At 34.6% G+C, this 26,114-nt stretch overlaps 1 protein-coding gene across 1 annotated transcript; it reads left to right on the top strand.

Annotated features, from left to right (window-relative positions):
* The first annotated feature begins 11,562 nt into the window (after window positions 1-11,562).
* LOC116146199 lies at window positions 11,563-25,273 on the top strand. The gene is given in 17 exon segments (XM_031431608.1): window positions 11,563-11,812; window positions 11,953-12,074; window positions 12,162-12,386; window positions 15,329-15,399; window positions 15,459-15,565; window positions 15,689-15,772; window positions 15,918-15,985; window positions 19,074-19,316; window positions 19,383-19,608; window positions 20,499-20,554; window positions 20,641-20,865; window positions 20,974-21,201; window positions 23,137-23,401; window positions 24,001-24,125; window positions 24,225-24,470; window positions 24,725-24,949; window positions 25,010-25,273. Coding segments are annotated over 17 exon segments (3,030 nt in total).
* The last annotated feature ends 841 nt before the right edge of the window (window positions 25,274-26,114 follow it).

The following is a 26,114-nucleotide window of genomic DNA, read 5'->3' as shown; positions in this document are numbered from 1 at the left end:
TCAAATTAAATTTTAAATTTATGATTTACTTTCATTTATCTTTAATTGTTTCATTTGTTTTTAAAATAAATAAATTAATAGTTTATGATACCTATTCATCTTCTCCGTCTCAATTTTTGATGTAAGCCATGTCTTAGAGGAATTTCTTCAAACACTTGGTGGGTCAACTTCTTTCCTCTACCAGATTTCTTTCCTTTCTTTTAATATAATCCAACCATGGCAGACGTCTACCCTGCTTAAATTGAACCAATCTCCTATGTCCCATTCAACACAAACACTCTTGTTGATAAAACCAACCCACCACCATCATCTCCACCACAACCCGCCTCTAAAACGTATCCCCCTGTTTGTTTAACTTTTCAAACTCTAGGTTTGTTTGGTATATTATTTGAAATAATATTCTATTATGAATAGGATATGATAAGATTTAAGCAAATAGGATATGATTCCGAAAATGTGTTTAATATATTTTTGAAAAATATTTTAAAAAAATATTTTAACTATTTTAACCTCTTACATTTGTTAATTTAACTAAACACCCACTACAATAAAAGTTTATAGATTAACAAAAACACTTTCATCATCTATCCAACCGACTGTCGACAGCTGACCACCACTGCCTTATGAGGATAACGGTGAAACTAATTCAGATCCTAATGCCAACAAATCTCCTCCTTATGATGTGCCTTAATCTGATTTCAGTCTAGGCATAAATCAATGTGAATCTAGTCCTCTAAAAAGAACCATTGAGAACAAAGTTTTAATGCGGAAATCGATAACGTTAATGAGTGTAGAGCCCTGTCTATTGTTCACAATGAAGCTAAAGACTCTCAGGTTATTGTTGATTTATCCAGGTTCCAAAATGAGATTGGTAATGATGGCAATGAAAATTGTAATATTGAAGACCTTGACAGAGATCCTTTAGAACACAAATCTTTTATGCAATAAGTTGCATTGGCTGTGGAATGTAGACACAGATCTTTTAGAATCCATGGGATGTTTGCAATTCACATATCTTTAGAGAAGGGAATAGTGCTGCTGACGAACTTGCAAATATGGGTTTCCAATGTCAGGACTTTACTTGGTGGAACTCTACCCCTACTGATATCATGGGCGTCCTGCATCATCAAACTTGGGTCTTCCTCATTATCGGTTCATTTATCTTTTAGCTTAAGAATTTTTTTGTTCATACATCTTGCCAATTTCCCTGATGCGAAATTTGTTTATGTTAACATCTATGGGATCATGGCGTCCGGCATTGTTCCTTCGGCCGGTATGTATCTCACTTCAACTCTTAGTTTTGTAAATTTTTGGTGGCATTAATCGACATGAATGTTACGTAATCTTGTGTTTGCATTACATACAGGTTTTACCGTCTTAAACAAACACTGCTGCGAAGTGGTAAATGCCGCCAGGACAGGCCAGTAAAAACAAACACTGGGCAAAGGCAACTACTCCAGTAAAAAGACGCCAGGCTAGGGAGAAACCACTACCACCGGCAATACAAATAGGGCAGCCCACACCCTTTGTAGCCTACCAGATATAACTCCAGCTGCAGGGAGCTAAGACCCTCATTAACACTGTCCAAATCTCCAGGGGCAGCATCTCCACAACAGCTCCAGATTGGGAAGACATAAGAATACAGTTTTAAATTCTCAGGAATGACATTTTTATTTCTAACTTGGTCAGGAAACCCCAATTTTACTAAAGAAAGATCAAGCCCGGTAAGAGAGGATTAACGTGTGTCCTAACATTAATATATATATATATATATATATATATATATATATAACTTTCAATACATTGACATACTATATATTTTATCTTTTAATATGCATGCGTTAAAACAACCCATTTATATTTATGCAATACAAGATATTTAAAATCAAGCCATAGCATGTAGATATATGAAGCAGGCTACTAATTAAAAATATTAATTTAAAGCTACAACCAGCTGGGGTTCTTCTGGTAGGTTTGTGTGGCACAATAAGCAATAAGGGGCAATGACAGAGTTTGGCGTGTCCATTATCTTATACATAAATTTAACTCATTTGGAGGAAATTTAATTCAAGCTAAAATATAGAAATAATTACATATTCTAAGTATATTGCATACAATGTTTAAGCCATGCAAATTGTTCAATATTTGATTAAACTAGTTATCTTTAGAAACAGTAATAGATCCAAAAATTTCTATTAGGGTGGACCAAAATAAAAATTAATTACACATTACTATCCATTCACATATAAAAAGTTTTTGGAGATCCCCACCCTTCAATACGGGACCAAAAAGATTTTGGTGACCTACACGTATATACAACTAACTAACTTTATTACTCATTACTGGCCCTTCTCCTAACTTCTATACTATTGACTAGCTTAGTCAATTTATTGGTATAACATAATGACATTGTTATTTCTTTTATATATTTCTTCAACGAAAATTTCTACGAGACCGAACCTATCATGGATTGTTCCCGATTTGGTTCATTTTATTTGGATCAAACAAGTAGTTTGTGCACTTCAATATTGTACTCTTATGTGTATGTTTCATGTGCTCAAACGTCTCAATAATCTTAAAAGAAAAATGATATAACTTTTTTTTATTTAATAAATTTTATGTTTATTATTTCATTAGAACGACGGTTTTTTTTTTTTTTTTTCTGGGTATTATTGATTCATATAGTTCAATTATTTAATAAATTATCAGTATCACTTTATCGTTAAAAATAATATTTAAAGTTCATACACTTGAATAAATATTAGTGAAAGTGAAAACCTAACCCACCCATAGGCAATCCAACAATAAGGGCGTACCNGGTTATGTTGATGCCAAACTCCCAAAACTTGAGAAAAAAGATTACCAAACAAAGTTTATTTTATTTATATAAAAGTTTTGAACATGTTACGTGTAAATATGGACTTTCCATTTTTAAGTAAAAAATTTGGAAAGCATACGTGTTCAATTAAATGATATTAAGTAAAATTTTAACTTAAATGGAAATAATAAAGGAGACCTTAGTTGAGGGGGAACTGGGGAAGCCTAACGTAATGACCTAACTTGCCTACCCTTTAGCTGGAACAGCGAAACATCATAAGACCTAAATTGAATATGGACAATTCCCTCGTTCTCATTCATCAACACATTCTTTCCCTTCGATAATATACGTGAAACACTTATTCATATATTTATTTTTGATTTTTTTTTTCTTTTTCATACATCACAATCATCAACGTACATGATTCATAGAATAAATATTTTTATGTACTGATATACATTTGATAGAGCTAATAAATCCGTTGATTTTGAGATGGAAACGACGATATTAAGACATCAAATTGGCATGCCATATAATATATATCTTTCATAATTGAAAGAGAAGGTGATGCATAATTTCTTTTTGTTTTGTTTTGTTTTTTTTATGACCGGGGTGTGCAAATCTCGACTATTCTTTCGAAACTCTAGAACAACCGGCCAAATACGAGCTCTAGTGATTACCCCTAGTAGCAGTCGTGAGGATTCAAACTTGAAAGAATATGTAAACTTATATCCTTATTTACTCTTTTATCATCGAGTAATGGCTATATTTACAATTGAGTTATATAAATAGACAAAAAACAAAGGATATAATAGTCATTTTACACAAATGTTGTGTAATTTTTGTCTGTTTGTTTGACTCAATTGATTTTGTTTTTGGAGATCCCCACCCTTCAATATGGGACCAAAAAGATTTTGTTGACCTACACATATATACAACTAACTTTATTAGTCATTACTGGCCCTTCTCCTAGCTTCTATACTATTGACTAGCTTAGTCAATTTATTGGTATAACATAATGACATTGTTATTTCTTTTATATATTTCTTCAACGAAAATTTCTACGAGAACGAACCTATCAGGGATTGTTCTCGATTTGGTTCATTTTATTTGGATCAAACAAGTAGTTTGTACACTTCAATATTGTACTCTTATGTGTATGTTTCATGTGCTCAAACGTCTCAATAATCTTAAAAGAAAAATGATATAACTTTTTTTTATTTAATAAATTTTATGTTTATTATTTCATTAGAACGACGGTTTTTTTTTTTTTTTTTCTGGGTATTATTGATTCATATAGTTCAATTATTTAATAAATTATCAGTATCACTTTATCGTTAAAAATAATATTTAAAGTTCATACACTTGAATAAATATTAGTGAAAGTGAAAACCTAACCCACCCATAGGCAATCCAACAATAAGGGCGTACCAATGGAGTTGTATATAGCTTCAAATCACAATCTCAGATTTACTTGAAGAGTCGTGACGATAGATTGTTATAGGATAGCTCCTTTGAGGATGAGTTGAATTGTGCTTAAGGGACCGTATTTATTTTTTTAAATAGTCAAATCAAATACGAGTAGAAAAATAACTTTTATCCCATGGCATCAATCTCTTCCCTTCAATGGACATTAATTACCATGCACCCACCAAGGTAATTAAATTTTGACTTTTCAAATTAATTAGATAGAGAGAGGATGATGTAAAACGAACATGTCCCGAAACCTATACGAAAAATAAAAAATATGAGTCTATATATATATATATACCACATTAACTGCCATGTCAGTTGGGATGTGTCCATCGGTATCTCAGTCCAAAAGTGTAGTCTTATATATATATATATATATATATATAAGACTACACTTATATAAGACTACACTTTTGGACTGAGATACCGATGGACACATCCCAACTGACATGGCAGTTAATGTGGCATATGTCACCTCTTCTGCCACATCAGACTAACGCCACGTCAGTCCCCCAAAAACTTAAAAAAAAAAAAAAAGAATTAAATTCCCTCCTTCCCCTAAATAAAAAATTTCATACCTTTCCCAAAGTCAAATTTCATTCATTTCCCTAAATCAAACTCTCTTCCAAAATTGAAACCTTAAAATTGATATTGCTCTCCTACCAATCTATCCTCTTCCACCACCACCGCGGGCTATTGTCTTCCACCACCACTTGCAGTAGTGATTCGGTCTTCCTCTTCCACCAATGCTCTATCCTTTACAAGACCCACACATTTCGAGCCTCTACCACCACCGTTGTCTGTCCTCTATCACCATCGCCGCCGTCTATCGTGTTCCACCACCACTCGCAGTAGTCCATAACGAAAAAATTACTACTTTGGCGGGTCAGGTTGTGGCGTGTACCCTCTTCCAGTACGACTCGCTGTGTTGGTGATAACATAGCATTATTCTTTGGAGACAATCAAGGCAGCAATCAAATAGAAAATCAATCCAAGCATTAAGAAGCAATACACGACAATACAGACGTTGTACAAATATATAGGAGTTGATTAGTTGTAAATGTAGAATATGTAGATATCTTTCCTTGTATAGCTTGTACTTCTATTGTTAGCTTTTAATACTTGTAACAGTTTTCTATATAATGAAGAATCCTACGCCATAAGCAATTGCTGTGGTTTCACTATTGTCTCTAAAATCTTTTTGTGGTATCAGAGCACGATAGGATTAACCTCCACTCGATTCTATGGCCTCAGAAAATTCTTCTACACTCTCCTTTAATACCATGGTTCACATGGTAACAATCAAGCTATCATCAAACAATTTTCTTCTTTGGCGCAGCCAAGTAGTCCCCTTACTACAATGTCAAAACTGCTATGGATATATTGAAGGCTCCAAATCTATGTCTTCCGTTACCTCTGATCCCACAGCCCACTACCTTTGGAAGCAAAATGACCAACTAGTCATGAGTCTTCTTCTTTCCTCTCTCACAGAGGAAGCACTCTCTGTCGTTGTTGGACTTACAACATCAAGAGAAGTCTGGAACGCTTTTGAAACTGCCTTCAGTCACAAATCTAAGGTTCGGGAACTTCAAATAAAAGATGAATTTCATCTCATGAAGGGTGCCTCTCGTAGTGTTTCTAAATACTCTTGAGTATTCAAGGCCCATTGTGATCAATTATCGGCCATGGGATGTCCAGTTGACGACACTGACAAAGTGCACTGGTATATACGTGGTCTAGGCCACGAGTTCTCGAGTTTCTCTACCACTCAATTATCTTTAACTCTTATCCCAAGTTTCAAAGATATTGTTCCTAAAGCAGAAAGCTTTGATCTTTTTTCCAAGTCTATTGATAACAATGCAGGTGGCGTCTCTGTCTATGTGGCTCATTCCTCCTCTACATCTTCAAATCGAAATGCAAGGCCTAATAATAATCAAAACAAATATAAAAGAGGCCAATCAAAGGGAGGAAATCGTGGCAAGCAACAGTATAAGAGACCTCCTCGATGTCAAATCTGCCGTGAAGAAGGCCATTATACCACGAACTGTAAGATTAGATACACAAAATCTAATGCAAACCTTGCTGAAGCACTTGAAAATTGCACCATCAGCAATGACACAGCAGATTGGTACACTGATACAGGAGCATCTGCACACATGACTTCAGATGTGTCTCAACTTGATAAGGTCAAACCTTACACTGGTAATGACAAAGTTATTGTTGGTAATGGATCCTCCCTACCCATCACACACATGGGTTCCTACTCTCCCACTCCAACTCTTCAATTAAATGATGTTCTTGTGGTGCCAAACTTAACCAAAAATCTGCTTTCCGTTAGTAAATTAACCAATGATTTTCCTTTGTCTGTTTCCTTTACTGACAATGATTTTATCATACAGAATCTTCAAACTCAAAAGGTGGTGGCAAGCGATAATCGTGTCGATGGACTCTATGTACTGAAGCGAGTAAACCATGTTTTTTCTACTGTTATTACCAAGAACAATTTATGTAATTCCTTTGACACTTGGCATGCTCGTTTAGGACATGTATCATCTTAAATAATTTCCATGCTTAATAAGAAAGGTCTTCTATCTCTCACCTCTATATTACCAAATCCATCTTTGTGTGTTAGTTGTCAAAAGGCTAAAAGCCATAAACTCCCTTTTCCAACAAGTGATAGTCGATCCAAAAGAATTTTAAGACTCATACATTGCGACTTATGGGGTCTGACACCAATAAATTCTATCTCTGGATATCGATATTATGTTACCTTTATAGACGATAACTCTCGCTTCACTTGGTTCTATCCATTAAAGCATAAAGCTGATTTTTCATAAACCTTCATAAAATTTCAAACACTTGTTGAAAATCAGTTCTCGGCAAAGATAAAAAAATTCCAAAATGATGGGGGAGGTGAATTCACAAGTACCATTTTTCAGTCTCACTTAGCCAAATTTGGTATTCACCATCAACTCTCTTGCCCCTATACACCTTCTCAAAATGGTAGAGCCGAAAAAAAACACAAACACATCACTAAAACAGGTCTAACAATACTTTTTCATGCCAATATTCCTCTTCATCTTTGGGTTGAAGCCTTCAGTACAGCAGTTTTTACAATTAATCGCTTGCCCACACATGTTTTGAATGGGGTCTCTCCATTTGAAATTCTGTATGGTAAGTCTCTCACCTATGCAATATTTCGAATTTTTTGGATGCTTATGTTTCCCGTACTTGCGAGATTATACTAAACATAAGTTTGAACCCAGAAGTCTCCCATGCATTTTTCTTGGTTAAAACTCATCTTACAAAGGATTGCGATGCCTAGATCCTAAATCACATCGAGTATTTGTCACTCGACATGCTCAGTTTGATGAGACAGTTTTTCCATCATCTTCTTCTAATATGCAACCTTCTCATGAACTCTCAGATTATATTTCTTTTCAAGATCCCAGTCCATCAAATTATCCTTTGTCCAGCACTAATTCTTCTGTAGGTTCTCGGCCATTACCATCAGTCACTCCATCCAAGCCATGTAAATCATGTGCTTGAGAGTTGAACACATCTCAGAGTTCACCAATATCACTGCCTCGTGTGCCTACTCCAATAGTTGAGCAAGTTCTAGAACTGCCTCTTGTGCCTACTTCAATAATCGAGCCATTTGCAGCTTCAGATATGCCGATTGCACCAGCCCAAAATTCTACAACAAATCAGAATTCTCATCCCATGTTAACACGTGGAAAAGCTGGAATCTCAAATTCCAAACATTACAATTATGTTTTTCAAGCTCCTTCTTCTCCTTTATTATCATCACTATTAGTAATGAAGGAACCAAAAGGATTCAAGAGTGCCGCCAAATCACCGGAATGGCTAGCTATAATGGAGGACGAAATTCGAGCTCTCACTCACAATCAAACATGGGAACTAGTTCCTAGACCACCTGCTACTAATGTGGTTGGATCCAACTGGGTTTTTCAAATCAAATATCATTCGAATGGATCTATTGATAGGCTCAAAGCACGCCTTGTTGCCAAAGGCTATACTCAACTCTATGGAGTTGATTTTAATGACACATTTAGTCCAGTTGTTAGAGCCTCTATAGTTCGCATTGTACTCTTTATTGTAGTCTCTCGTGGCTAGAATATACGTCAACTTGACGTTAAAAATACCATCTTGCATGGTCTCTTACAAGAAGAGGTTTATATGGAACAACCACCGAGATATATTGATGCTTCTCATCCAAACCATGTTTGTCGCCTCAAAAAGGCAATCTATGGTTTGAAATAAGCACCGAGAGCATGGTTCCATCGCTTTAGCAATTTTTTAATCAAAATTGGTTTCAATTGTAGCAAAGCTGATTCTAGTTTATTTGTTCATTCATCGGACAATGGCATCATTTATTTACTCTTATACGTGGATGATATTATCATCACAGGCAGCAACGTGTCTCTCCTTGACACTTTCATTAACAAGCTACGGCAAGAGTTTTCTATAAAGGATCTTGGCAATCTCAATTATTTTTTGGGCCTAGAAGTTACTCATTCTCAAAAGGGAATGTTCCTCAGTCAAGTGAAGTATGTGAGAGATATCCTTATCCAAGCTGATCTCCATGATTCAAAGCCAATTGCAACACCAATGATTGTCTCAAATCATTTGACTACTGATGGTCCTCTCTTTCATTCACCAACAACTTATCGATCCCTTATTGGTGCACTGCAATATCTCACCATTACCAGGCCAGATATTACACATGCAGTAAATTCAGTAAGTCAATTCATGCATGCACCAAGAGAGCAACATTTTCAACCCGTAAAAAGAATTCTCTAATATGTTAAAGGAACCCTCCATTTTGGACTCACAATCAGTCCATCAAGCAATCTCAAAATCTCAGCTTTTTCAGATGCCGATTGGGCTAGTTGCCCAGACACAAGTCGATCAACATCAAGATATGCAATTTTTCTAGGTGACAATTTAATCTCATGGACTTCCAAAAAGCAGTCCACAGTATCTCGGTCTTTGGCAGAATCTGAATATAGAGCATTGGCACTCGCTGTAGCTGAAGTTAAATGGTTGTTAAACATTCTTCATGATTTAAAAATTCAACCAATAGAATCGCCAACGTTACTTTGTGACAACACAAGTGCCATTTTCATGACTTGAAATCCAGTAGCTCAACAAAGGTCCAGGCATATTGATATTGATATTCACTTTGTTAGGGAATTAGTCTGCAGTGGTATATTGAAGATTAAACATGTTCCATCAACCTTGCAAAATAGCAGACATATTCACCAAAGGTCCAACAAAACCTATGTTTCTGCTATTCCAATCCAAGCTTTGTGCGTTGCCAACCACGCTTGACTTGAGGGGGGGTGTTGGCGATAACAGAGCATTATTCTCTAGAGACAATCAAGGCAACAATCAAACAGAAAATCAATCCAAGCATTAAGGAGCAATACACGACAATACAGACGTTGTACAAATATATAGGAGTTGATTAGTTGTAAATATAGAATATGTAGATATCTTTCCTTGTATAGCTTGTACTGCTATTGTTAGCTTTTAATACTTGTAAAAGTTTTCTATATAATGAAGAATCCTATGCCATAAGCAATTGTTGTGGTTTCACTATTGTCTCTAAAATCTTTTCACGCTGGAGTCCACAACGGAACCAAGAAAGGGAGGAGAATCTCTGACCTAGCTAGTGGTAAATCATTTTATTTTTTTCAGATTGAAAATTGCATGGGAGACTCAAAGGTAGACACTAACAATTCTATTCTGAAAGAAGAGCAAATGCTCAGGTGATACTTTGTACTGTTATTAAATTTTAGTACATCTTGATATGTTTCTGTATGTTTAGGCACATAAAGTTACATTATACAATGCTTTTATTTTCCCTTTATGTTTCAAAATTGGTGTTCTTAGCTTAGTTATACATAGCCACATTGATAAGAGCACTTTCTGGAGGTTGGTAAAAGGATCAAAGGGTGATGTAACCATCACAATATCGATGTCTGTATGTGATGTTATGTTTTGTAGATAAAAATGTGAAGTTTTTCCCTTTACTGAAGTATGTGCTGCTTCTTGCAAGAAAGTTGGAGAAAGGTGCTGTCTTGAGGGCCATTTGTGCTGGTTTTGAGGAAGCAAGTTGCTTGTTTGAGTGGTGGTAAGTTTTAATTTTAGTCTGATACTAATTAGGGAAAATGTGTTACACTTGTTGGGTCATATATATTTTTTCTGGTGCAACAATTGAAGTCTCAAAGTTTCAATTCTTAAGTGCGCTAATTGAATCTTGAAATTGGAGAGGTTAGAACATATTCAGGACCCTTTGGTGGGAGTTGGAACCTTCACTGAGTATGGTGGAACTCTTTGGAGATGTGTTTGTTTTGAACATAAGTTCATGAGTGAATATTTTTCTATGGCAGATGTAGAGACAAATGAGTGCTTGGATAATAGTGGGGGTTGCTGGCAAGATAAATGACTCCAATCTGTAGGCAGAATCGCAAAATTGAATTGGTTCAATGTGAAAAAATTCAACCTTTCCAACAAGTGCAAAATCACAACTCATGATCCACAGTCCTCTCCAAAGTTGTTTGTAAAGATGATTATGCAAGCCTTTTCAATAGGGAAAATCAGTGAAGATTTGAAGAACAAAAATATCATGTAAAAGCAGTATAAGTGTATATTTCAATCGGGAAGTTTAGTCTTATTGTTTTTTTTCATCAGGAGTGTTCAGACTAGTTTGTAAGCACTTTAACTAATCCTTCGGAACTCTGGAACTGCTAGCCGCAGGGGTGGATCCAACCACTTTTTGGCCCACCCTCAATTTTTTTTTTTTAAATATTAATATGTATAATTTATATATTTTGGCCCACCCTAACAAAAATATTAATAGACAAAAATATTAATGTATAATTAATTTTCACTTTGACCCACCTTAGCAGAAATTTCTAGATCCGCCATTAGCTAGCCGAGTAAGAACCCTAATAGCTACTCCTATTAATACTTGAAAAACTCGAATTAAAGAGCCCATAAAACTCTTTTTGCTATTTTACTATCTGACCATGGTGATTAACTTGTCATTCTTGCCGTTAAACTATTAATGCACCTTGACCGGGTAAGCCAAACATAAATCAGTCATGTAAATATTTATAGGCCTATTTATACTTCCGTTGGTCACACACAGTACAGATGACAATAAGCCCTTTCTTTCAAGTTTCAACTAAGTTTTCTTGTCTCAATTCGTTACCTACTTTGTGCTCCTTCCTTCTCTCCCAATGGCGTGTGACATAAAAATAGGATGGGCATTCGTTAATATTTTGTTGTTGATTTCAACTTTGCAACAATGTGTTCTAGGGTTATCACAAGTACCTTGCATTTTCATTTTCGGGGATTCGTTGAGTGACAGTGGCAATAACAATCTTCTTGCAACATTAACAAAGGCCAATTACCTTCCTTATGGGATTGACTTTCCCATTGGACCAACAGGAAGGTTTTGCAATGGTGAAACCCGAGTCGACGTAATCGGTCTTGTTTTCAACTCAACTTAAACTTATCGTATATATATTTTTTAGTTAATGAGTTTTGTTTCCCTTCTTTTTTTCTTTTTTAATATTTGGTCATTGCTATGCTTGGCTGTTAATGGAAGTTAAGTTTTCTCAATGCAGCCAAATTTTTGGGTTTTGTTAATTATATTCCACCATTTGCAATGGCTACCTCCTACATACTTACAGGTTTGAATTATGCATCTAGTGGATCAGGAATTCTCGATCATACTGGTGGAAACCTGGTAATTTAATTTGAGATATCCTTTTAACTGTTTTTTGTTTGATTATTACAATCGGGTATTCTCTTATTATTTTAATCTTTTTTGTAGGGTGAGCATATTAGTTTAAATCAACAGCTTCAAAATCACAAAGTAACAATCAAAAGTATTGTTGCAAAACTAGGAACTATAGATTCAGCTACTCAATGTCTAAATCAGTGCCTTTACACTGTTGGAATGGGCACTAACGATTACGCCAACAACTATTTATCCACCCTGTTTTCCTTGAAAAGCCTCCTGTATGACCTGGAGAAACACACAAATTCTTATTCATCAGTATTCTAAGCAATTACCTCTTAATTTATATTTATTTTCAAATTAACAGAGGGTTTTATGTAATTTGGTAGGAGACTATATTGAGAAAATACAAATTTTTTTGGGCCCAGGCTGGGACCGGTCCCAGGCCCGAGCCTTGGAGGAGGGCTCAATGGAGGGCCCGGGCCCTCCTCCTTAGGCCTGGTCCTGTTTTGGGACCAAGCCTCCTAGGTCCAGTCCTCTCGAGGACCGGTCTTAGGACCGGGTTTTCGAGCTGGGCTTTTGGGCCCGGTCCCAAATGCCTAGCTCTAGGCCTAACTCTTTAACAAGACGCTGAAGTCACTTGTTGATCAACTCAATACTAATTTAAGTGATGCAAAATTCGTTTAATGAAAGCTGCTGCCCAGTGTTAAATGAAAGCTGCTGCCCAGTGTTAAATGCAACTGTTACATGTTTTCCCATCGGCACTCCATGCCAAAAATAGGAACGAGTACGTAGGGGCGGATCCAACCTAGTTTTGGGTGGACCATAGCCTACTCTCAATTTTTTATTATTAAATACTAATATATATAATTTCTAGATTTTAGCTCACTTTAACAAAAATATTAATATACAATTAGTTTTTATTTTAGCTCACTTTAACATAAATTTCTGGATCTGCTATTATGAGTACGCGTACTAGGACGCATTCCATCCTTTCCAAAGCAATGAATCAAATCATTGCACAACGATCTTATAAAGCCCTTCACCCATCTGATGCTCATCCTTTTGATATAAGTCAGTTGGTTAAGTTACGATGAATATAAGCCAAATGAGTATATCATATGATCAAACTTGTGTTAAACTTATTTTTTTGCCTGAATGTAATGTCCTATATGAAAATAAGTAGGAATAAATATGATTGATATATATTTTCAAGAATACAGTCAAGTTTTTCTCTAATATGTTTATATTAATAATAGATGCATCATATCATAATCGGCGGTGGTGGCCAGATCTACTATGGTCTTTGATAATTTGATTGAAGTACAAGAGTAATAATATCTTAAAAATCTTAGGTATAAGGATAAAATAATTCATGAATATTCTTATAAATTATTTTTAGAACAAATGCATTACTGTCTAAAAATTTTATTAGTTAAGGGTAGAATTATGACAAAATTAAAATTACCAAATAATCTTAAAATACTTAAATAAACGGTGGTATTCAGACTATAGTAATTATTATTAGTATTGGATGATATCTTCTAGTTACACACATAAGCCTAGTAACATTAAGCATAGAGCCTGAAAACTCTTTCACCAGGCCCAAACTCTTCCGCCCAAATGAGCCCCTCTTTTGAGGCAGCACGAAGTCTCTTTATTTGTTTTTTTTTTTTTAATTTCTACATTGCCGGTTAACACTTGAAAATCATTGAATTAAAAGGAACACGATATTATATTCTATTTAGTTTACAATTAATACATAGTTTATAGCATTAATTATTACAAACAAGCATATACTATAATAATGTTAATTAATTATTCTAAAACACATTTAACAAGTAAAGAATTAATGAAAAAGAACATAATTTATCATTTTATTCTTATTCAATTAAACTTAACAGACAAATATTAACGAAAAGTAAGTAATTGTATTTTTGAAACTTTTTGGGTAATAAATTATGTTAGAACAAACTTCGGGTGGAAATATATCGTTCAGCCAAAACAAAGAGAGAAGTACAGCCTTGACCCTCTCCGATATTTGAGCTTGAATCTCTTAAATACACACCAAATTTACTTAATTTTGGACTCGGTTAGAGATCACTTGTTGACCTCTTTTCATATTTAGGGTCTATAAATTCGGAACGATTTTGCTTAACCACACAAATGAATTGTTTTATTTTGACTCTCCNAATTACCCATATATATATATATATATATATATATATGATAAAACTATTTGTACAAACTGATGTAACACACCAAGTAAGTGTCACGTGACATAAGGATCACATAACATTAATGTGACATCAAGTTATATGGTTCTTAATACCATATGACATGTCATATGACGTGTCACATTAATTTATACGAGATAAAACTATTTGTACAAACTCTCATTGTACAAACTGATGTAACACACCAAGTAAGTGTCACGTGACATAAGGATCACATAACATTAATGTGACATCAAGTTATATGGTTCTCAATACCATATGATATGTCATATGTCGTGTCACATTAATTTATACGAGAGTTTGTATAAATAACATTACTCATTCTAAAATAGTCAACTTGTGGCTATTGCTTTTTTTTTCTTCAATAAGACTACACTTTTCGATTGAAATACCACTGACACATCTCGACTGACATGGCAGTTCGATGTGGCATATGCCACCTCTTCTGCCACGTCAGATTAACGCCACGTCAATCCCCCAAAAACTTTTAAAAACAAAAATTTAAATTCCCTCCTTCCCCTAAATAAAAAATCTCTCCTGAAAATTTCACACCTGCCCCAAATCAAATTTCATTCATTCCCCTAAATCAAATCTCTCTTCCAAAATTGAAACCCTAAAATTGATATTGCTCTCCCACCGATCTATCCTCTTCCACCACCACGGGCTATCGTCTTCCACCACCACTTGCAGTAGTCATTTGGTCTTCCTCTTCCACCAATGCTCTATCCTTTACAAGACCCACACGTTTTGAGCCTCTACCACCACCGCCGTCTGTCCTCTATCACCACCGCCGCCGTCTATCGTGTTCCACCACCACCGCCGTCTGTCCTCTATCACCACCGCCGCCGTCTATCGTGTTCCACCACCACTCGCAGTAGTCCATAACGGAAAAATTACGACTTTGGTTGGTCGGGTTGTGGCGTGTACCCTCTTCCAGTACGACTCGCTGGAGTCCACAACGGAACCAAGAAAGGGAGGAGAATCTGTGACCTAGCTAGTGGTAAATCATTTTATTTTTTTCAGATTGAAAAGTGCATGGGAGACTCAAAGGCAAGCGCTGACAATTCTATTCTGAAAGAAGAGCAGATGCCCAGGTAATACTTTGTACTGTTATTAAATTTTAGTACATCTTGATATGTTTCCGTATGTTTAGGCACATAAAGTTACATTATGCAATGCTTTTCTTTTCCCTTTCTGTTTCAAAATTGGTGTTCTTAGCTCAGTTATACATAGCCACGTTGATAAGAACACTTTCTGTAGGTTGGTAAAAGGATCAAGGGGTGATGTAACCATCACAATATCGATGTCTGTATGTGATGTTATGTTTTGTAGATAAAAATGTGAAGTTTTCCCCTTTACTGAAGTATGTGCTGCTTCTTGCAGGAAAGTTGGAGAAAGGTGCTGTCTTGAGGGCCATTTGTGCTGGTTTTGAGGAAGCAACTGAGCCAGCTGCTTGTTTGAGTGGTGGTAAGTTTTAATTTTAGTCTGATACTAATTAGGGAAAATGTGTTACACTTGTTGGGTCATACATAGTTTTTCTGGAGCAACAATTGAAGTCTCAAAGTTTCAATTCTTAAGTGCGCTAATTGAATCTTGAAATTGGAGTGGTTAGAACATATTCAGGACCCTTTGGTGGGAGTTGGAACCTTCACTGAGTATGGTGGAACTCTTTGGAGATGTGTTTGTTTTGAACATAAGTTCATGAGTGAATATTTTTCTATGGCAGCTGTAGAGACAAATGAGTGCTTGGATAATAGTGGGGGTTGCTGGCAAGATAAATGACTCCAATCTGTAGGCAGAACCGCAAAATTGAATTGGTTCAATGTGAAAAAATTCAACCTTTCCAACAAGTGCAAAATCACAACCATTTAGTAACATATATTATCATGATCCATAGTCCTCTCCAAAGTTGTATGTAAAGATGATTATGCAAGCCTTTTCAATAGGGAAAATCAGTGAAGATTTGAAGAACAAAAATATCATGTAAAAGCATTATAAGTGTATATATTATTAATTGAGGATGAAATTTTTTATTTTTTATTTTTTTTTTAATCTATTTGGTGGATGATGATGATACATGTAATGGTTGATTTGAAATGTGAAACTCTTACACTAACTGAAGGGCCATCTGGTCCTGGCGTGCATAGTGATTGGTAGGTTGTAATGCATTCACTTGGAAGAAGTTACGAGAGTCAAATGGCTGAGATTGTATAATCTCATAGCTGCTCCCTCCAGGCATCAAGTTCATATTCTGCTGACCTCTTTCATTTTCGGCAATCTACACAAAAACAGAAACTTCAGATGGTCCTAAAAAACCCAAGTGGTACACTTAAACAAATCATATTGAGAAAAAGAAAGGAAGAGACCTTTGCTCGAAGGAGCTGGTTGTTGTTGTGCAAGTCAATTTCCTGCAATGTACAATTCTATTGTCACAAGAAACCCTCAAGCAAACAATGCATGCAGCTGAAAAAAACTAGGTGAATGATTTGTATGGTAAGTATTGACAAATTGATGCAGGATTTCAAGCCAAGTACTACTTTAGAAGTTGGACTGATATTGCATTTTGTATTAAAGTGAAAATAATATGAACTGGCAGTAATAATGAAGGTCAAAAATGGGATGATAGGATGAATTTAGTTCACATCATTTGACATAAGATTGCTAGCTCTTACTACATTTCTGACCCACTGGACCCTAAGAATTAGGATTCTGGTTAGCATAAACATTGCAATATTGCAACAAAGATTAAGATTTGGTAACATTATCTACCAATTCAACCATTGGATTCTGTAATTTGTAAAAAGTGTTTTTGCATTTTCAACTAGATACAGAAAATGGGGAGCACTTATCTGAAATCATTTTTAAAAGAATAAGAAGTAGTCCTTACAGATTTTCTTATATTTTCCAAGATGCTACTGATTTTTAGGTAACAAAGGCAATAATATCAACTTAGATACCAAATGCAGATGCTATAGAAATGTGGTGAGACTGAGACCAATAGTTGAAGCTGATGTTAGAACTACTCCTTTGAAGAAATTCTAAACTCGGTAGAGATCACTTATGACTCTTTCGTATTTAGGGTCTATAAATTCGGAACGATTTTGCTTAACCAACAAATGAATTGTTTTTATTTGACTCTCATTTGCGTTGAGTTGCATTGACGTCCATTTATCTCTTCTTGTTTCAACATCTTTTATGTCACCTTCTTTATTCATTCGATCTTTCAGTTAACTTAAACAATGGGGTGTGAGAGATCGATGTTGAAACTATACGGGTGGTTTTGTTTTGGTGGGTGGTGGTCGTGGCTTCAAATATGAACATATGTGTTGTGTGGTGGTGGTGGAGAACCATGGTGCCTTGTATTTCATCTCGGAGATTCATTGGTTGATGTGGCAATAATAATACCTTGCAAACATGCTAAAGCACATTACACCCCTTTTGGAATTGATTTCCCCACGGACCAACTGGAAGATTTACCAATGGTCGGACCACCGTCGATTTTATTGGTCCAATAATCCTCCATTTCTCTTCTTCTGTTGTTAAATAAAATTTATTTGCCTCTTTCAGATATTCTATATTGATTATTATAACAGTTAATGACTTTTTCCTTCCCAAATAACAATTAATGACACTTTTACACACAAACTTTTAAAATATCACTTTATTATTCAAATTATATTTTGTGACAAACATAGAACAGTTCAATCCAAACAGTTGACTTTGAATAGGAGAACCAATGAGACTTTTGGTGGTGGAAGGTGGATTTTGATGGTTGGGATTAATTAAAAATGATTGTATGGGAAGGACAGCCGTGCAAACCCAATTGCTTGATTGCTACGATTAACGGGGTCAACAGGAGTAGGTTTGAAGGGTTTTGGTAAGTGATATCAGGAAAGAGAATGATGGTGGTGTGGGATATGTCAAAATCGAAAACGGAATATAAATTTGATAATAAAATGATATTTTAATAGTTTTTGGATGGAAAAATATTTTAAACAAAAGCTATTGGGGGGAAAAAGTGTTTACTCCTTTCAGTATTTATTTATTGATTATTATAAACTATAATCTTGAGCATTTTTTATTGCAGCTGAAAAATTGGGTCCTCTTCTTCATCCACTTTGCAACTGCTAATGGATCAGAGATCCGAGGGGTGTAAATTATGCATCCGGCTCAGCAGGAACGGGATGAAACTGGAAAGCAAAGGAAATTATTCATCAGATTCCATTTTGTGTTTAATTCAATATCGATGTTATTATTCTAAGTGTATACACAACATTACTCAATTTCGTTTGCAGGGCGATCGCATCAACTTAAAAAAGCAGTTTAAACATCACAAAATCACAGTCTCACGTATTGCTAGGTATCTAGGCAGCAATAAGTCGGCTAATCAGCACCTCCAGAGTGCTTATATTCTGTTGAGATGGGCAGTAACGATTACATCAACAATTATTCTGGCCCAGTTATAAACAAGTAAACTCTACAACCCGGATCATCCACTGTCCTTGATCAATTTTCCAGAAAACTCACGGTAGTAACTGCTTCAGTTAATTTCTTTTACTTAATTTCATCAGTTGAGAACTCATATTGAAAGGAAACACTAAATTAATAAAAATTTTTCATTAATTTTTCTCATAAACGCGATGTGACAGTTTTGCAATCCTAATAATGGATCTCAATGTACCAATTACGAGTTGTTATTGCTTTTGCTAAAAAAGTTAGTGAGAATAGTTTTTAACTATCTTTATTGATATTGAAATGTTTTATTCAGTCTTTGTATAAGCGTGGAGCAAGGAAAGTGACGGTGGCTGGACTGGGATTAATCGGCTGTACTCCAAATGCAAAATCTTTATATGAGACAAAAGGGTTATGTGTGGAGAAGATGAATTCAGCCGAAAGTCTTTTCAACGAAAAGCTAAAATTACTTGTCCTTAAACTCAATAGTCAACTAAAAAATGCCACCTTCATTTCATCAACAATAGAAAAATTGCAGCAGTATCTGCACTTTTCCCTGGTATACACATCTACAACGTAATCATTGTTATTTTCTGAGTATTGAATATGTTTGGGAAATTAATAGTGTGGAAATTTAGCTATGAAAAATATTGATTCAAGTGGGGAATGCTGTGAAGTGGGGAGATGGTTTATGCAAGCCTTCTTCAACTCCATGCAAGGAAAGAAATGCTGTCATATTCTGGGATTCATTTCATCCACTGAGATTGTAAACAAGCACCAAGCAGAGATTAAATTTAGTAATTCGGACACAAATGTGACATTTCCTATGGACATTCAAAGATGGTTCGCTTGTAATTCAAGAGCTCTAGCAGTTTAGGAACTTTTATCAATTTGTAACTAATAGAAAATTATTTTTTATTTAAAGAACATACTCTTAACACATGAAAACACAGGACATAAACATAGCAAAAACATCTTTAAATAAAGCAAATTGCTAGACCCTATGCATAATATTATTTCTAAAACAGCCAAAACATTATATTTTTAAAAGCAAGCATCACCAACGAATCTGTCATCTTTATGTTCTTGCTAAAACAATTCGGTATACTGGGCTAATAAATTCTTCCCCAGGAAGCTAGCCTGTAGCAAAATTAACCACAGCAATTGTTGGCTTAAAAACATATAGGACTCGTGAATGAAACACAACAAAACAAAGTGTGCATAGCACTGAGTTTTAAGTATTCAATTATACAGGAAGGAGTATCACAGAGTAATAAGTGTAGTATATCAATCTGTGGACGGACACTTAATGGGTTTGCCTAAGCATGCAGAAACCAACTTATTATTGATAACATAGTTTTAATCTTAACATAAGAGTCTACAACCTACTACTTCAGGGCCCCACTTAATAAATAAACTTCTCAGCATTCTTCAGCATACCTTCAGCTTTCACCTAGGATGAAATAGTTTTCTTCAACCACGCATATTAACTGCAAAAAAGGTAGGAAAAGCTTATTAGACAGTATTGTCCTGCAGATGCTTCAGAGAAAAACTGATAAAAAAAATTTAGAGTATAGAAAATAAGAAAATCATTTTCAGGTACAGTAGAATCAACATAAATCTATCACAAAGATTGAAGTTGCTAATTAAAGAATTAGAGAAGGAACTGTTGGTCATTGCTATGCTTGGCTTTGTTAGTTATATTCCACCATTTGCAAGGCTACCTCCTACATACTTACAGGTTTGAATTATGCATCTAGTGGATCAGGAATTCTCGATGATACTGGTGGAAACCTGGTATTTTAAATTGAGATATCCTTTAACTGTTTTTTGTTTGATTATTACAATCGGGTATTCTCTTATTATTTTAATCTTTTTTGTAGGGTGAGCATATCAGTTTAAATCAACAGCTTCAAAATCGCAAAGTAACAATCAAAAGTGTCGTTGCAAAACTAGGAACTACAGATTCGGCTACTCAATATCTAAATCAGTGCCTTTATAATGTTGGAATGGGCACTAACGATTACGCCAACAACTATTTCTCCACCCTGTTTTCCTTGAAAAGCCTCCTGTATGACCTGGAGAAACACACAAATTCTTATTCGTCAGTATTCTAAGCAATTACCTGTAATTAATACGTAACACAAGGTTTCTTAATTTCTCTCAATTCTGTAATTCATTATGTCTATTTCTCTGGCTTTGCTGTAATGAATTAGACTTTGCACGATCTTGGAGCGAGGAAGATTGTCGTGTTTGGACTGGGACGCTTAGGTTGCACCCCGTATACAATCAATGTGTTTCCAGTAAACATCACTGGATGTGTAGAGAATTCGAACCATGCGGCCAAACTCTTCAACAAAAAGCCGAAGTCACTTGTTGATCAACTCAATACTAATTTAAGTGATGCAAAATTCATTTATGTTAACAAAATGCATTATGTACAGGTTTTTAAGTGTTAAATGGAAGCTGCTGCCCAGTGTTAAATGCAACTGTTACATGTTTTCCCATCGGCACTCCATGCCAAAAGAGGAACGAGTACGCAGGGGGGATCCAGCTAGTTTTGGGTGGGTCATGGCCCACTCTCATTTTTTTTTTTTTTTTTTTGTTAAATACTAATATGTGTAATTTCTAGATTTTAACTCATTTTAACAAAAATATTAATGTATAATTAGTTTTTATTTTAGTCTATTCTAACAGAAATTTTTGAATCCGTTATTACGAGTACGTGTACTGGGACATATTCTATCCTTTCCAAAGCAATGAATCAAATCATTGCACAACGATCTTAGAAAGCCCTTCCCCCATCTAATGCTCATCCTTTTGATATAAGTCATTTGGTTAAGTTATGATGAATATAAGCCAAATGAGTATATCCTATGATCAAACTTGTGTTAAACTTATTTTTTTGCCTCAATGTAATGTCCTATATGAAAATAAGTAGTAATAAATATGTTTGATATATATTTTCAAGAATACAGTCAAGTTTTTCTCTAATATGTTTATATTAATAATAGATGTATCCTATCATAATCGACGGTGGTGGCTAGATTCGACTATGGTCTTTGATAATTTGATTGAAGTACAAGGGTAATAATGTCTTAAAAATCTTGGATATAAGGATAAAATAGTTCATGAATATTTTTGGAAATTATTTTCAGAACAAAGGCATTACTGTTAGAGGTGGATCCAACCTAGTTTTGGGTGAGCCATGGTCCATCCTCAAATTTTTTTTAAAAATACTAGTATGTACTATTTCTAGATTTTAGCCCACTCTAACAAAAACATTAATGGATAAAAATATTAATGTACCATTAGTTTTTATTTTGACTCACCCTAACAGAGATTTTTGGATTCGCTACTGATTATTGTCTAAAATTTTTATTAGTTAAGAATAAAATTATGACAAAATTAAGATTACCAAATAATCTTAAAATACATAAATAAATGGTGGTATTCAGATTATAGTAATTATTATTAGTATTGAAAAATTATCAAAATATTTTATTACTTGATAATAAAAAATAATAATATCAATAATATAAGATGACATTACTAGAGTATTAGCATTTTATAGTAAATGTAAATGGATGACTTACAGTTACAGTAGAGGTCGTGTATTTAGACTTTCAGTAACACACATAAGCCCAGTAACCTTAAACATAGAGCCTCAAAACTCTTTCACCGGCCCAAACTCTTCCGCCCAAATGAGCCCCTCTTTTGTGGAAGCACGAAGTCTCTTTATTTGTTTTTTTAATTTCTACATTGGCGGTTAACACTTGAAAATTATTGAATTAAAAGGAACACGATATTATATTCTATTTAGTTTACAATTAATACATAGTTTATAGCATTAATTATTACAAACAAGCATATACTATAATAATGTTAATTAATTATTTTAAAACACATTTAACAAGTAAAGAATTAATAAAAAATAACATAATTTATCATTTTATCCTCATTCAGTTAAATTTAACGGACAAATATTAACGAAAAGTAAGTAATTGTATTTTTGAAACTTTTTGGGTAATAAATTATGTCAGAACAAACTTCGGGTGGAAATATATCGTTCAGCCAAAACAAAGAGAGAAGTACAGCCTTGACCCTCTCCGATATTTGAGCTTGAATCTCTTAAATACACACCAAATTTACTTAATTTTGGACTCGGTTAGAGATCACTTATTGACCTCTTTTCGTATTTAGGGTCTATAAATTCGGAACGATTTTGCTTAACCACACAAATGAATTGTTTTATTTTGACTCTCCATTTGCGTTGAGTAGCTTGACGTTCCATTTTATCTCTTCTTGTTTCAACATCTTTTATGTCACCTTCTTTATTCATTCGATCTTTCCAGTTAACTTAAACAATGGGGTGTGAGAGATCGATGTTGAAACTATACTGGGTGGTTTTTGTTTTGGTGGTGGTGGTCGTGGCTTCAAATATGAACATATTTGGTGTTGGTGGTGGTGGTGGAGAACCACTGGTGCCTTGTTATTTCATCTTCGGAGATTCATTGGTTGATAGTGGCAATAATAATAACCTTGCAACACATGCTAAAGCCAATTACACCCCTTTTGGAATTGATTTTCCCCACGGACCAACTGGAAGATTTACCAATGGTCGGACCACCGTCGATTTTATTGGTCCAATAATCCTCCATTTCTCTTCTTCTGTTTGTTAAATAAAATTTATATTGCCTCTTTCAGATATTCTATTTATTGATTATTATAACAGTTAATGACTTTTTCCTTCCCAAATAACAATTTAATGACACTTTTTACACACAAACTTTTAAAATATCACTTTATTATTCAAATTTATATTTTGATGACAAACATAGAACAGTTCAATCCAAACAGTTTGACTTTTGAATAGGAGAAACCAATGAGACTTTTGGTGGTGGAAGGTTGGATTTTGATGGTTGGGATTAATTAAAAATTGATTTGGGAAGGACAGCCGTGCAAACCCTAATTGCTTGATTGCTAACGATTAACGGGGTCAACAGGAGTAAGGTTTGAAGGGTTTTGGTAAGTGATAATCAGGAAAGAGAATGATGGTGGTGTGGGATATGTCAAAATCGAAAACGGAATATAAATTTGAATAATAAAATGATATTTTAAATGTTTTTGGATGGAAAAATATTTAAAAGCTATTATTTGGGTGGGAAAAAGTAGTTTACTCCTTTCAGATATTCTATTTATTGATTATTATAAACTATAATCTTGAGCATTTTTTATTGCAGCTGAAAAATTGGGTTTCTCTCATTTCATTCCATCTTTTGCAACTGCTAATGGATCAGAGATCCTGAGGGGTGTAAATTATGCATCCGGCTCAGCAGGAATCCGGGATGAAACTGGAAAGCAACAGGTAATTATTCATCAGATTCACATTTTGTGTTTTAATTCAATATCCTGATGTTATTATTCTAACTTTGTATACACAACATTACTCGATTTTTGTTTGCAGGGCGATCGCATCAACTTAAAAAAGCAGTTGAAACATCACAAAATCACAGCCTCACGTATTGCTAGGATTCTAGGCAGCAATGAGTCGGCTAATCAGCACCTCCAGAAGTGCTTATATTCTGTTGAGATGGGCAGTAACGATTACATCAACAATTATTTCTTGCCCCAGTTTTATAATACAAGTAAACTCTACAACCCGGATCAATATGCCACTGTCCTTGCTGATCAATTTTCCAGAAAACTCACGGTCAGTAACTGCTTCAGTTTAATTTCTTTTTACTTAATTTCTATCAGTCTGAGAACTCAATATTGAAAGGATAACACTAAATTAATAAACATTTTTCATTAATTTTTTCTCATAAACGCGATGTGACAGTTTGCAATGCCTAATAATGGATCTCACATGTACCAATTACGAGTTGTTATATTGCTTTTGCTAAAAAAAGTTAGTGAGAATAGTTTGTCAACCTATCTTTATTGATATTGAAATGTTTTATTCAGTCTTTGTATAAGCATGGAGCTAGGAAAGTAACGGTGGCTGGACTGGGATTAATCGGCTGTACTCCAAATGCAAAATCTTTATATGAGACAAAAGGGTTATGTGTGGAGAAGATGAATTCAGCCGCAAGTCTTTTCAACGAAAAGCTAAAATTACTTGTCCTTAAACTCAATAGTCAACTAAAAAATGCCACCTTCATCTTCATCAACAATAGAAAAATTGCAGCAGTATCTGCACTTTTCCCTGGTATACACATCTACAACGTAATTCATTGATTATTTTCTGAGTATTGAATATGTTTTGGGAAATTAATATGTGTGGAAATTTCAGCTATGAAAAATATTGATTCAAGTGGGGAATGCTGTGAAGTGGGGAGCCATGGTTTATGCAAGCCTTCTTCAACTCCATGCAAGGAAAGAAATGCTGTCATATTCTGGGATTCATTTCATCCTACTGAGATTGTAAACAAGCACCAAGCAGAGATTACATTTAGTAATTCGGACACAAATGTGACATTTCCTATGGACATTCAAAGACTGGTTCGCTTGTAATTCAAGAGCTCTAGCAGTTTAGGAACTTTTATCAAATTTGTAACTAATATGAAAATTTATTTATTTATTTAAAGAACAGTAACTCTTAACACATGAAAACACAGGACTTATAAACATAGCAAAAACATCTTTAAATAAAGCAAATTGCTAGACCCTATGCTATAATATTATTTCTCAAAACAGCCAAAACATTTATATTTATAAAAGCAAGCACTCAACGAATCTGTCATCTTTATAGTTCTTGCCTAAAATCAATTCGGGTACTACTGGTCTAATATAATTCCTTCCCCAGGAAGCTAGCCTGTAGCAAAATTTAACCACAGCAATTGTTGGCTTAATAAACATATAAGGACTCGTGAATGAAACACAACATCAACAAAGTGTGCATAGCACTGAGTTTTAAGTATTCAATTATACAGGAAGAGAGTATCACAGAGTAATAAGTTAGTAGTATATCAATCTGTGACGGACACTTAATTTGGGTTTGCCTTAAGCATGCAGAAACCAAGTCCTTAATTATCTGATAACATAGTTATAAATCTTAACATAAGAGTCTACAAACCTACTACTTCAGGTCCCCACTTAATAAATAAACTTCTCAGCATTCTTCAGCATACCTTCAGCTTTCACCTAGGATGAAATAGTTTTTCTTCAACCACGCATATTAACTGCAAAAAAGGTAGGAAAAGCTTATTAGACAAGTATTGTCCTGCAGATGCTTCAGAGAAAAACTGATAAAAAAAAAAATTTAAAGTATAGAAAATAAGAAAATCATTTTCAGGTTACAGTAGAATCAACATAAATCTATCACAAAGATTGAAGTTGCTAAATTAAAGAAATT

This window comes from Pistacia vera, unplaced genomic scaffold (genome assembly GCF_008641045.1).
Source record: "Pistacia vera cultivar Batoury unplaced genomic scaffold, PisVer_v2 Contig474, whole genome shotgun sequence".
In the NCBI taxonomy this organism is placed as follows: domain Eukaryota; kingdom Viridiplantae; phylum Streptophyta; class Magnoliopsida; order Sapindales; family Anacardiaceae; genus Pistacia; species Pistacia vera.
The sequence above is the reverse complement of the archived record's forward strand: the minus strand, read 5'-3'. Positions and strand labels throughout refer to the sequence as shown.